This window comes from Phoxinus phoxinus, assembly GCF_949152265.1.
Source record: "Phoxinus phoxinus genome assembly, chromosome: 6".
NCBI lineage: Eukaryota > Metazoa > Chordata > Actinopteri > Cypriniformes > Leuciscidae > Phoxinus > Phoxinus phoxinus.
In genome coordinates this window covers 6,821,316-6,836,044 of record NC_136881.1, presented here as the reverse complement: position 1 = coordinate 6,836,044, position 14,729 = coordinate 6,821,316, and the positions used below count along the sequence as shown (strand labels likewise).

At 43.8% G+C, this 14,729-nt stretch overlaps 1 protein-coding gene across 2 annotated transcripts in view; it reads left to right on the top strand.

Annotated features, from left to right (window-relative positions):
* Positions 1–13,817, top strand: part of LOC307000905 (interferon-induced protein 44-like) — a 71,250-nt gene extending 57,433 nt beyond the window's left edge. For both annotated transcript variants that reach the window (XM_079616850.1, XM_079616849.1), the window contains exons 5-7: positions 14–185; positions 12,403–12,503; positions 12,590–13,817. In XM_079616850.1, the coding sequence (XP_079472976.1) occupies positions 14–185; positions 12,403–12,503; positions 12,590–12,760 (444 nt within the window). In that variant the 3' untranslated portion in view covers positions 12,761–13,817. The remainder of the gene's footprint in view (positions 1–13; positions 186–12,402; positions 12,504–12,589) is intronic.
* Positions 13,818–14,729: the final 912 nt, after the last annotated feature.

Here is a 14,729-nt window from a genome sequence, read left to right as displayed (position 1 = left end):
TTTCCAATCTTAGTTCAATGAGGAGAAGGCACTCACTCATAAGGATCAACATTACACCAGTGACCCTAAACTCTCCGATCAGTCTTTCTGCCTGGTGTACGTCATAGCTGCAGATCTAATCCAATATACAGATGATAAACTTATTGACAAGCTGAAGATCATCCGCCGGGCAATCAGTGATAAGGGTAAAACTGACCCCTGAATGTTTGATTATGATTTTCATTCATGAGTTTACCGAGGTGTAAAGTCCAGGGTTTAGAAAGTAAAAGTCCTGCCATATGTTTATTCCACCCATGAACTTAGCCAGCTGATTTCACTAATTAGTTCTATCTCCTGTTTAAAAAACTGTCCTAATTAACAAATCCAGTTTATTCGGAACAAAATACAGAGGAGGACTTTCACTTTCTGAACCTGGACTTTACACCTCTGGTTTACACATTACATGACAGAGAAGTGGACATAAAGTTGGGTTTGTGTGCGTGTGTGTGTGTTTTCAATGTGTAGATGGACAAAATCCAGATACAGGCTGCATTTTAATGCCAAGTGCAAACAGGGCATGTTGCAAAACTCAACTTTTCTGCTTAATTATTTATGACCCAGACAAGTATGTGGGTCAGTTTTGTAGATTAGTGCAACAAACTTAACCTGGGAAAACCTTGACAAACTTCCAGCAAATTTGAGAAGAGTGTAACAACAATCAGTCTCAAATGAGTCTCGGGGAATATTAGTTCAAATGGACTGGATATTCATGAGCCTATGAATATGATTTGCTTGTTATCTTAAGATATTAACCTTCCCAATAAAGGGAATATTTAATCATGTACACGTAACCTTTATCAATTTAGTTTCAGTTATCTGGCATATTTGTTTGTCCTGCAAACTAAAACTCAGATTTCCTTATCCTACATCAATAAACGTAGGCCTACTTAGGAAAATTAAGTATCTGATCAGGACAATTAATAGTTCCTATGTTTGTACAGTTTGTATTACTTAAATAATACACAATAAAGCTTAGGTAACGTTAGATCTTGCGCTTCATTGACTTTTGAGTTTGTGAGCAAATAACAGATTCAATCTTCAATGCAATTATTGGATTTTAATAAAACAGACTAAAGAATACAAAACTACAATTTCACACGGAGTAAATATGCATATATATATATAGAGTAAACAAAACAAGGTACCAACGAAATAAATCAAATTAACGAATAATATGAGGGGAGAGAGAGAAAGAATGAGAGAATGAATCAGGGAGCGAGTGAGAGAGAGAGAGTGAGAGAGAGAGAGAGAGATAGAGTGACAATTTTCAATTCAGTTCCTTTCCAAAGAGGCCCCAAGTATGTATTAAAATATTCGCAGGAATATTCTAGACAACCTTTAAACAGCAGTTTCAATCGTGAGATAAAATACTTGCTTAAATCTGGCTCTCAGAGGTGTGTGTGCTGATTTCAAATTGTCCTGCAGTTTCCCGGAGTTCCTTCCTGACGCAGGTGTTGCGCAATTTCGGCCGCTCACACGAATGTAACACTTTACCGAAAGGTGACTGAACTCAGACGGAAATAAAGAAAAGCCTAAGATGAAAACGAAGTTTTCAGAAAATAAAACGAAGAAGCTCCTTGGCGGAGTTTTCTCGTGAAGATGAGTAGATTCTTCTCTTTGGCGGAGTGCAAAGAATAACGGCAGAGGCTTGGCCTTAAGGACCAGCTGGGTTACACCTATTTCTCATGGCTGGGCCAATCGTTGTTCAGAAACGGAGGCGGGAAAGACGTTCTTTGTTTGAATCGTCCCACCCTCCTTACATAATTTATAGCGATGTCAAAATTGAGCATTTATTCTCAGAAAGATGGTATTTATGAAATAATGCGTCTTTTTGTGATTTGTCGTCGAGATTCGACGCCGTCGGGTTTTTACCATTCTACAGACACCACAAACGACAATTTTGCGAGTCCGGACACAGAGATATAGGATTGTTTGTAATTCTGGGCATATAGAGTTTGGTTTTCATCCTGCACACCTCAGAGCTACATGTACATACATTTAACCACAAAAGCGATACATTTCATACATTTAAAAGCTAGTTTTCAGTGAGAAAAGTCCGTGAATTAGCTCATGTGTGTGTGTGTCTTAGTATGTGTGTGTACGCGCAGATATTCCTGTTGCGCTGTGTTCCCTCCTCCCCTTGGGTGAGGAGAGCGTTCTGGGGGCTTTGAAGCTCGGTTATCAAGATCTTGGGGTGTCTGTCTTATGCTGCGTGGTCATAAAGGTGTCAAGAGACACTCGGAATCTAGCCACGGCGGAGCCATGTTGGTAATTTAGGTTCTTGGAGTCTTGTTATTTTACATATCTGAGTCAAAGGGTGGCAGCACAAAGGAATGTGGATTTTTGCAAAGAGAAATAGAATCATGATTCTGGCCCATTCGTTACAGGTCCCCCTTTTCGTCGGATGAGATCCTTGTGTGGACATCATCGGACGACAATCATCACGATGGGTAGATGACAGGTGAATCATGATGGTCGAGTGGCAGGTGGATCAGGCTGATAGGATGTTCACATCTCGTTGAGTCTGGCACAGGGCGAAGGCCAAGACGAGTGTCGGTGCGTGGTCGGTGACCTTGGGAAGATACAACAGTATCAGCTGCGGTCCAGGTTTGGACACAGGTGAGTGGTATTCCGGCTTGGTGGTTGCCCATGCCTGGAGGGCGGTGTTGACAGGAGCAATGTTCGTGAGTTGGGACCCCCTTTTCTCAAACCAGAGATCTCCTTCTGGATCTAAGGTGACGTTGTAGTTCTTAAAGGATGGGAGTTCCAGTGCTGTCTGGTACTCTTTGCTCGGAAGATGGTACCATGACAGGTTACCAAGGTGTGAGATGGCACCTGTCGGTACTTGAGTCGGCATACTCTGGCTGAGCAGGTTGACACGGCTGGTTGTATCATGCTGTTCGCGAGTGACAGTGGCTGTGGGCGCAGGTGTGTTAGCCAGCCATCGTTCACCTACAATCTTTGCTTGTGTTTCTGTGACTTGTGTGCGAGGCTTAGCTTCAGCAGGGCAGCGTGTGTGGCTGACCAGGGGTTGCAACTCGCAGATTCCTTCAGTGTTGTCTCTGAGGGAGGTTTTGCTAGGGCAGAGATAGTGAATGTCTTTGGTCAAGGTGCACCCGTGCAGGTTTGGGGCCGGGTACAGCAGGGTGTCGCTGTCGTGGTAGGCCACCACGTCTGGAGTGCATATCTTGAACTGGGTCCTGCTTTTCCAGGACCCGATGTTGACAATGTCTTTGAGCCTGTAGGCTCGGTTTGACTCGATGATGGGTAGGTTTAGGAGAAAACCCACTTCTCTCTGCTCGGGGTTGACGTGAAGTGGGGTGGCGCAACCCAGAGAGTGAGCAAGGTGTGTTTGAAAAGGGTCAGCTGGCGTGGTGGTGCTGGAGGCCAGCACAGTTCGCACAAGGCTTAAGGGTTTCAGGTACGGTGGGATTACACCTGTGGCTAGGCTGTCATTGGAGGAGCTAACCTCCCACAGCATGTCTGTCGTTAGCGCTGTAATCAGTGGAGTCTGGGCAAAGTCTTTCTGGAAGATATTAAACAGCGGTTTCATTGAGTTCACAGTCTGGTTCGCTGCGTTGACACTGGACATACCAATGTTAAACAGAGTTCTGGCGGCAGCTACGGCTCCGAGCAACGCTCCCAGGAACCGTTCGGATCGGTGGTTGGTGCTTAGGAGTCCTGATTGCGTAACAGTCACTTTCTTAAGTTGGTTGAGCATGTGTTCGACCTTGGCCTTGGCATGAGAGAGGGAGTCCTCTGTCCATTGGGCACTTGCCCAGATGTATGGGGCTGCGGTGCTGGGGTAGTGTGCTCTGTAGACCGGGCGGGACTGAATGAGTCGACCATACACTGGCTGAGTGTAGGTTCCGCAGTCGGTGATCAGGAGTCTCAGTTGTTCTCTCGGTGGCAGCTGTCCTCTGGATGGCTGACAGCACAGCATGACGACCCACAGCAGCAACCTGGTACAGATGACAGGGAGAGAGAGAGAGAAAGGGAAGGAAAAGGCAAACGAGGGTTGTCTTTGGTTGGGCAGGGCAGTTCTTTTACTTTGTGGGTGGCAGCTAGGTTTAGCTCGCCTTGGCCCCCGTTTTGTCACATCTTTCTGCCAGCCGGTCGCTTGCTTCAATGTCTCGTCAGTGACTCTGGTGCTGTGTTGTGCCGCACATGATGCGTCATAGATAAACATTGGCATGACCCCCCTTTTGCAACTGTTCAGCACAAGCTTTTGCGCTGTGATGTCAACAGGTGCAGAACCCGTAATGTTGTCTGCATGCAGCGTGTGCATGTCATGCAGCGGTTTGAGGCACTGGCTGTCAGTGAGTTTAGACGGCGTGCAAGGGTGGCAGGAGGGGTAGGAGTGGAGGCAATGCAAAGTCTTTGTTGTGGTGTCAGAAGCCCGCATGTCCGCTATGTTGGGTGTTGCAGACAGCGGAGTCAGCGTAAGAGGCACAGGGTTAGGCAGTGTAGCCTGTAAAAGTCTTATGCAGTGTGTAGTCGCTGCAACTGTGAGGGCGGGTGGGTGGGTCGGGTGTGATCCCTGCTTTCTGTTTAGTGCGCCAGGCTTGGCGCGGGCATGAGTTTGGTCATGTAGCTGCAGGTCAGTCTTGACCTTGGGACAGCAGTTGTTAAAGTCTTTTGTGAGCTGGAAGGTGCAGGGTAGCGAACTTGAAACTTGACCTGGTGCTAAGTCTGTGTCGTTGTGACTGGCTGTGGGAGTTCCCATGAACTGTGTGACCTGACAGTCTGGCTCTGTGGAAAGTCTCGTGACCTCTGTGATCTGACAGTCTGGCTCAGGTGGCCTGTGTGACTGGATGGGGAGAGGTTCTGGCACTTGAGCCCAAAGAGTTCGCTTTTTGAAGTCCAGTAAGGGCTTGAAACGATCCAGCAGGTCTTTGCCAATGATGAGTGGATGAGTGTTCATTGGTGAAACGTACACAGGGTGAGTCAGCGACATAAAACCTATTGACAGGTGGATTAGAGTTAGCTGTTCAAACCGGATGCTATTTTGGCTATATGAATGCACATTTAGTTCACAAGTGTGAGATTCAAGAGTTCGATTCTGTCTCTTAGCTTCGACTTTGAGTCTTTTGAAAAGTTGAGATGAGATCACAGTGAGGTCTGCTCCTGTGTCTATCAAGGCTTCAAGTTTCACTTCCTTCTCCAAAGTGCAGGCTAGGTAGGGTTTCCTGGCCACCCCCCTTTCAAGAAGGTGTCCCAGAAACTGTGGCATCGGGGCTGTTGTTGTCAACCGGAGTGAATGGCAGGTGTTGTCAGTATGTGATGCAACAATGAGTTCACTAGTTGGTGACTGACAAACAGTGTTCTGGGGGGCAGTCGCATGGAGGGAGTGAGTGGAGCTGCTATGTGGTGATGTAACAGCAAGGTTCATGGGTTGCGATTTGATAACAATGTCTGGTGGGTTGCCCCCGGGAGGGACGTGTGGCTTGCTGCGGGGGCAGCTAGCCGGAACAGCACTTCCTGGGACTTTGTGATGTTGGTCCCAGGTGTGATGTGTTGTGCTGTTTCGTGTAGGGTGTGCAGCTGTCAGCTGTGGTGCTGGAGCGGAGCTGTCACTTTGTGGTGTGACAGCTAGCTCTGTAGTCTGTGGGGGACGAGCAGTGTTCGTGGTGCTTGGCTCAGTTAGATGGCAGTCAGACAGGGTGTTGGTTACAGTTCTTATGCTTAGACATAAGATGTCTGGTTCGTCCTTGTCTCTCTCGCGATGTTTCTTGTGAAGAAACTCTTTCAGCATCCTCAGGATCTCTGCTGACTCAGACGTGGCTGCACTGTGTTTTTCTGGTGTGCGATAAGACTTGGGCTTACCAGTGTTCTGGAGAGAGGGGTTCCAGGGCCGGCTTTCTGGGCTTGGAGTTCTGGACGGCGGGTGATGCTGGTCCCAGAACCTCTTAGAGCGTTCGCTCCGATGCTTTGGATGAGCACCGTCACGGTTGTGCTGCCCTCTGCTGGCTTGGAACGGTCTTGACTCTCTGTTGAAAGATCTGTGACTGTGGTGCTGTTGGGCGCCCTCTAGAGTCAGCTCTGAACAGTGCTCAGAGACAGAGTAGATTGTGGGGTCTTTTACAGTCTTTTCAGAAACAGTCTTTTGCTTGGTGTAAGCTTTGTGGACCAAGTCACGTAGCTGTTGGGTGGACATGCTACGTGGACAGGCCAGAACGCCTAACTGATAACTCACTGTGGGATGCAGATTTCGGAGGAACAGCGTCCTGAAGTTGACATCTTCTTCCATACCGGGCTCGTTTCGTGCTCCGAAGTAGGCGTGTCGGAGTCGGCCGTAGTAGGTCTGTGGGTGTTCAGGTCGGGCCTGTTTGATGTCCATGGCGGCGATGAACCCCTGATCTGACTCTGGATCAGAGAATTCACGGATCAAAGCTTGTCGCAGCTGCTGGTATTCCGTTTTGACAGTCTCTGGCTGACGGTCTAGGAAGCTGCGCACGTCACGGCTAGAAGTAATTCTGAGCAGGTAAAACTTGTCCCAAGCTGTCACGTTGGCGACAGTTTGCAGGTGAAAGTCAATGTCTTGAAGGTAAGCATGTACATCATGGCCTCCTGCAAGGTTGGGAGTGAACGTAGGGATGTTTCTGGCCAGCCTGTCAAGTTCTTTGGGAGCCGTGCCGTGTTTAGCTGTAAGTGTTCTCTGGGGGGGCTCCCCCCTTTCTGCTGACAGGGGTTTTTGTTGGCTGGCTGGTGATGTCTGGAACAATGGGCTTTCGCCCCCCTTTTCAGCCCTGGGTTCTTGGCTGAAAGGTGCGTGCCAGCGGGTCGAGGGAAACTTTGTGGTGTTTGTTTCCCCTTCCCGGTCACTTTCAAGTCTGTAAGAATGTCTCAGTTCTCTGTGAACAATGTCAAGTTCGTCTCTGAGATCGTGTCTCTGCAGAGTAAGCTCATGGATTTCAGCTCTGGCCCCCTGTAAGTGTTTTTTACAGGCTGTGGCTTTAGCAGTTCTTTCTTTTAGTTCAGTCTCTGCTCTCTCGAGGAGAGCTTCACTTTGTTGGAGTCTTTCGTCGAGTTCTTTACGGGCTTCTTTCTCTGACTGTTCTCTTTGGTCTTTGTCCAGACGAAAATCTTTCGGGGCATTTTGAAGTCTGTCTACTTCTTTCTGTAGCTCTGGATCTGTGGCGTCCTCTTCCTCGGTCTGGAGAAGTAGCTGGTTTAGATGACTTTGGGTGTGGGCCTGGTTCCTCCGGGCCTCCTCTGCTTGAAGCTTTAGCGCTGCTGCTTCCTGCTCCAGGTCGATGTGGCTCCTTTCGCTTAGTCGAGCCTGGGCGACGAGGGTGTGGGCGAGGCTCCCGAGGATCTTGGCCAGCTCTTTGTGAGTGTAGCTTTGCGTCGGGTCCCGTGCCGTCAGCTGGTCTAGCTCGGTGTCCAGTTGCTCCTGGCTCGGCTGCTGCAGGTCACTGGCGTCCTTGGACAGAACCGTGTTCGTCATCGCTTCCAGCCATATCGCTAGACGATCCCAAGGGACAGCGGGACTGGATGAACGGGACATGCTGGCTCGCTGTGGACGAGAGAAACACAACAAACACACACAAAGAGGCCAATGCAAGTTTGTTCTAAGTCTAACGAGCTCTCGTACGGACTATGCCGTCGATAAGAATTTTGGCTAACTGATGTGGACAGTTAGATGATTAGGCGGGCCGATTTTCGGGTCAGCCTAAAATAGAGATTTTGACAGGCGGTAGCTTTGTGGGTCACCTGGTGACGCCGGCTGCTCGGTTGTCACTCTGTTACTTAGCTTGGGGTCTCTTGGTGAACTGAAAGACACACAATTACAACAGTCTGAACAGGGAAGATAGGAGCACCGCGAAAACAGAACGAAAAATGAAACGGTCTGCACTGAAATGAAAATAAGCGTGAATGCTGGAAGTGAAAAATAAAAGTATTAAAGGGGCTTAAGTCTGCTACCTTTTCGTAAGAGTTCCTGATAGGACCTACAGCATGTGTGTCTATCGGGGTAGGAAACCTAGGAAGAGGGTGTGGCTTAGAGAGGAAAGGTGGGCCAAGCCCTTAGAATGTACTTGAGGAAATATCTAATATTCAGCTTTTAACAAATAAGTGAATGGGTTTTATCACAGTTTGTTTACCGGGGCTAGTTTGGGTCACTTCGGTGGAAACCGGCGACGCGGTTAGCCTCCCTGGCGTTTCCAAACACGCAACTGCAGTGTCCTCGGCCCTTCGTTACTCTTAGTCGCGTTGCGCCCGCTCAAACAGCTTATGACTTTAAACACAACCTGGCAAACCAGGATGCCAACCGCCAGCTAACACAGCAAAATTGGGACGTTCCCCAGAACCCTCTTTTTCAAGAGTGGCCCCCTTTTAGGCCCCGGTTTAGGTAATGGTCTCAGAAATTGCCTGGTGTGTTTCGTCTGGACTGGTTGACTACCTTTGGAGTGCCAAATTGCTGGTGTCGCCACTGCGTGCCGCAACGACGGTTAGAGCAAAAAGGAACCGATGTTCACCCGCAGCCAGTGCTGGTTACACCTGTCGGGCCACAGCTCGCGGAGACCAACCAGAGATGGTCCCAATTCACCACGGGTCCTCGGGGGTCCTACAATAAATACGCAAAACAGGTGAAAGTCTAAAATGAATTAAGGCTTCCTGGCTTGGGTAATTTATGGTTGTAGGCAAAAGGGAAGTGGAAAATTAGATATAAAACAAAATTTGAAAAATTCAAAGGTTTTTATCACCTAGTGATAAAACAAGGGAAATTTTGATACTGTTGGTAATTATCAAAATGACCCTAACCCAAATGAGAGAAAGAGAGAAAAGAGAAGAAGAATTAAGCAGAGAAAAAAAAAAACTTTTTTTTTTTAAATTAAAAAAAAAATCAATAAAAGTTATCAATAAAAAAAAATTAGATGATCAACTTAATTCAAATTAAATTCAAAACGAGTTTAAATTAAATTTAAGTAAGCCTGTAAAAAGAATGTAAATAAAAGAAAGCCAATCAAAATGGTATCCTATACTGTTTAGCTTATTCAAATTAAATTCAAAACAAGTTTAAATTAAAATGAGATAAGCCTGTAAGGACAAATAAAAGAAGAACAAGGCGAAACAATACCCTATAGTGTAATTAGAAAGGAAAAGCAGGAATAATGCACTTCGCACAGCATTGAAAGGTAAAGAGAGAGTGAGAGGGAGCGGTACGCTGACTCAGCAGGGTACGCCCACACGGTGGCGTCCTTCCTTTCACATGGACTGTCAGTAACTGGAACCTGATTTCAATTTAAGTTAGGGAAAGTCGTTTTTCCTTCTGAACTTCAAATTCAAATAAGTGTGTTTAATCAGCGAGAAAAGAGACTTGACCGTTGCCTAATGGCAGTAAAATTGTCTAACAGTAAACAAATTACGTGCTCGACTTAGGACGAAAGTTAAGTTTATAACAAAGTTAACTAGCGGAGAGTAGAACTATCCGACACTATCCACGAGATGGCGCAGTCGAGTCCGCTCGGACTAGAGTTAGTTAGGCGGAATGCTCACCAGATGGCGATGTTGCGCCCGCTCGGGATGAAGTTATGGTGATGTGTTATTCGCGAGCTGTTAAACATTTAAGAGTCTCCCTCTAGTGTCGAGCAAGCGGAGTTACAACACCTTACGTGATTTAGAACAAAAATCGAGATGACGTCACTCACAGATTTTGCAAAAATCAAAAATTTTCGGATCACTGCGGATCTTTTTGTGCTGCGCTGGCACAAACTAATGTGGATACAGGACTTTTCGTCTGTTTACTTCACATTAAAAAGAACTCCAATAGACATTTATCAAACTTAGCTGACCGTTTATTCAGCGTTTATGAGTCAAATGTTTTAGGTTTTACAAATGAGTAGCTAGTTCACTGTTTAACCAGGAGTTTACCGTTTTCTCTAACGATATAATATGATCATGATTAGGCCTTTATTGAAACAAAGGAATCTCGCTCGATTTCAATCTTCCGGCTGACGGGAGCTTTCGTCTTCCCAGAGCAGGCGGGTTTAGAACAATATTAAGATTGTACGGACTATACAGAGGTTTCGTGATCTCTGCCGGACGTTTAATATTGCGACTTTAGTGTAGTCTATACTTTCAATAATATAGGCTAACTATTTAAACATGTTTTAGCATCTGTTTATGCTTGAGCTGAGCTCGGCTTGTGCCGGTCAGTTAGTGAGTTGATTCGCTTTGCGCGATTTCTCACAATTCAAAAACGCGCGTGCGTGATATTAATACCCAAAAATACACATGAATATGAATATTGCTCACAAACCAAAAGTTTGAAACCGCCCGAATTTTTTCCTCCACCACTTATGTAACAACAATCAGTCTCAAATGAGTCTCGGGGAATATTAGTTCAAATGGACTGGATATTCATGAGCCTATGAATATGATTTGCTTGTTATCTTAAGATATTAACCTTCCCAATAAAGGGAATATTTAATCATGTACACGTAACCTTTATCAATTTAGTTTCAGTTATCTGGCATATTTGTTTGTCCTGCAAACTAAAACTCAGATTTCCTTATCCTACATCAATAAACGTAGGCCTACTTAGGAAAATTAAGTATCTGATCAGGACAATTAATAGTTCCTATGTTTGTACAGTTTGTATTACTTAAATAATACACAATAAAGCTTAGGTAACGTTAGATCTTGCGCTTCATTGACTTTTGAGTTTGTGAGCAAATAACAGATTCAATCTTCAATGCAATTATTGGATTTTAATAAAACAGACTAAAGAATACAAAACTACAATTTCACACGGAGTAAATATGCATATATATATATAGAGTAAACAAAACAAGGTACCAACGAAATAAATCAAATTAACGAATAATATGAGGGGAGAGAGAGAAAGAATGAGAGAATGAATCAGGGAGCGAGTGAGAGAGAGAGAGTGAGAGAGAGAGAGAGAGATAGAGTGACAATTTTCAATTCAGTTCCTTTCCAAAGAGGCCCCAAGTATGTATTAAAATAATCGCAGGAATATTCTAGACAACCTTTAAACAGCAGTTTCAATCGTGAGATAAAATACTTGCTTAAATCTGGCTCTCAGAGGTGTGTGTGCTGATTTCAAATTGTCCTGCAGTTTCCCGGAGTTCCTTCCTGACGCAGGTGTTGCGCAATTTCGGCCGCTCACACGAATGTAACACTTTACCGAAAGGTGACTGAACTCAGACGGAAATAAAGAAAAGCCTAAGATGAAAACGAAGTTTTCAGAAAATAAAACGAAGAAGCTCCTTGGCGGAGTTTTCTCGTGAAGATGAGTAGATTCTTCTCTTTGGCGGAGTGCAAAGAATAACGGCAGAGGCTTGGCCTTAAGGACCAGCTGGGTTACACCTATTTCTCATGGCTGGGCCAATCGTTGTTCAGAAACGGAGGCGGGAAAGACGTTCTTTGTTTGAATCGTCCCACCCTCCTTACATAATTTATAGCGATGTCAAAATTGAGCATTTATTCTCAGAAAGATGGTATTTATGAAATAATGCGTCTTTTTGTGATTTGTCGTCGAGATTCGACGCCGTCGGGTTTTTACCATTCTACAGACACCACAAACGACAATTTTGCGAGTCCGGACACAGAGATATAGGATTGTTTGTAATTCTGGGCATATAGAGTTTGGTTTTCATCCTGCACACCTCAGAGCTACATGTACATACATTTAACCACAAAAGCGATACATTTCATACATTTAAAAGCTAGTTTTCAGTGAGAAAAGTCCGTGAATTAGCTCATGTGTGTGTGTGTCTTAGTATGTGTGTGTGTGTGTGTACGCGCAGATATTCCTGTTGCGCTGTGTTCCCTCCTCCCCTTGGGTGAGGAGAGCGTTCTGGGGGCTTTGAAGCTCGGTTATCAAGATCTTGGGGTGTCTGTCTTATGCTGCGTGGTCATAAAGGTGTCAAGAGACACTCGGAATCTAGCCACGGCGGAGCCATGTTGGTAATTTAGGTTCTTTGAGTCTTGTTATTTTACATATCTGAGTCAAAGGGTGGCAGCACAAAGGAATGTGGATTTTTGCAAAGAGAAATAGAATCATGATTCTGGCCCATTCGTTACAGAGCCCATTCAAGCCCATTTCCAATTTTTCCAAATCGAGGCACCAATCACGAACGTTGAGGCGGGCTTTACACGAGGACGATCGCTCTGATTGGTTTTAGGTCTATAGTACAATTGCGTCCAGAGGCATTTGAGCGACATCCGTTGGTGACGCCCCTTTGGAAATGGGCTGTGAATGAACCTTCCCCAGACCCACTCTCAGTTACAACTGGCTACAACAAACTGCCTTAAATGTGCTAAAAAAAAATTGACATAATAATAAATAAAACAACTTGTTATAGAACCTTTACATTGCCTCTGCATTTGCTGTAGGGATTCCTCAAGTGGTTGTGATGACCAAAGTGGATGAAGCATGTCCGCTGGTCAACGAGGATCTAAGGAAGATCTACACTAGCAAGAAGATCAAAGAGAAGGTATGTGATATCATCCAAAGTCATACACATGTTTAAATTGATCAATCTAATCTAATTTTCTGACCTGACATTCTGTTCCTGTCCAGATGGATTTGTGCAGTGCCAAAATTGGTTTGCCATTGTCAAACATCTTCCCAGTGAAGAACTACAATAAAGAGACGGACACGCAGGGTGACATTGATGTTCTGATACTAAAGGCACTTGAACAGATTGTTCAGAATGCTGATGATAGACTGGTGGACATTCAAAGCTCCTGATCAAAATCAAGCATTGCGTTAGTTCAGGCAGGCCACGTCAGCCAAGCTCGCATCAGCTGATAGCCAGCTGTTCCTGGCGTGTACCAATACCAATCCAGTGTCGACATCTATCACAGCGGCACATATAAACTCCCATTCCTTCAGCATTTCCTCCATAGCATCGCTGCTCGCATTTAAACTCCCTCTTCCAACCTTAAAACTTTTAATCATTCTGACTATTTTGTTTTTCCCATACATTGCAAGCTTTTCTATCATGTATTTGTATTTTCACAACTCATGTAATTGAGAATTGTAATTATGTATGCATGTTTGACTTGCTGCTCTCCCCATTCTGTCCAGGCATACTGTAGCTGCACGGACAGGCGTGGGAGTTTTGCCCAGAACAGAACCATACCGCCAACACTAACTGTATGCTATAATTGCAAACTGTGGTCCTGACTGAAATCACATACAGTATAATGCATTTGGAGTGGATCATTCTTTGATTGCGATACATTTTATTTATCACAGGAACATAATTTTAAGAAGATTGTGGATTAAAACTAGTTTTAAGAGGATTATGTTTTGTGTTTAGTTTTACAAATATATGTTCAGAGGGGTTCGAAGTCAATGAAAATATGGGACTCTAAATCTTATGTAAACCTGAAAATTAATAGAAAGATTCATAATTAGTTTTTTTTTTTTTTAAGAAAAGAAAGGTTACAATGTAAAATCTTACTACATTTAACAACATTAAAACTATTAAATTACACAAATAAATAATGTGGAAATAATAGTGACAACTCTTGTATTTTACATTCTTCAAAACATTTATGAACAAAATAAATTTTGCTTATTGCGATCTGTTGAATAAATCCTATTTAATCTCGTTTTGTTAATTTTTCTTGACAATACATGCATTCAACCTGTCCCAAAACAGGGAATTGGGGTATCTGGAGCAATCAGACTGAGAGAAAGCATACCTTTCTTGAAATTCATGTTGAAATGTATTCTCTGCATAAACCTCTGATCTAGCTTGTCTAACCTAAATAAATCTGGCATTGTCTACTATGAATATATATTCTTTTTTTTTGTCACTGATTTTACACCTTCACTTTTTTTAAAACCTAAAGATGAAGTGTCTTTGCTGGCATCTGGTGTCTTATATTGGTATTAAATTAACAAAAAAGCCATAATATCAATAACCACTAAATGGCTAGAGTACTCAATGGCTGCATATAGGCTGATTTCTATGAACCACTGTATTAAATGAATTTGACCTCTTAAGTTTGACTATCATCACAAGTTAAAATTTTAATAAAAATAAATAAATAAATAATAATAATAATTATATATATATATATATATATATATATATATATATATATATATATATGTGTGTGTGTGTGTGTGTGTTAGGTGAGACTATACAAAGATGCCAAAATATGCTTAGATAAATATGACCATGCATGCTATAAGGAAAAGAGAAAATCTGACTCTGAAGTGTGCCTGTGTGTGTGAGAGAGAGTCTGATGAGCCAGGTGGATGATTGGATCATACCAAAAAACATGGTCAGACATTGGCTCAATCAATTATTTGTTTTTGTGTTTGAGTGAGTTTTTATAAAAAATAAAATAAATAAAAAGCCCAGCTCTGTCATAGGCTCATGTAATGCATTGTTTGTGTGTGTGTGTGTGTGAGAGAGAGTTTTTGCCTTTGTCATAGGCTCATTGAATGCATTGTTTGTGTGTGTGTGTGTGTGTGTGTGTATGAGTGAGAGTTTTTGCCATGTTGAGAATGTTGTACAGGATCAGCCCTTCATTTGTGTGTATGTTAGATATACATTGTATTGGATCTTTTAGATGTTTTACAAAAAAACAAGAAGAATGCTCTGAATTACAGTTTTTCCCATTCATTCCTATGGGTGCCCATTTTTGTCCACGAACAGACAATTAAGGAGTATTTTTTTTCCCGCCCACTTAACATTGTA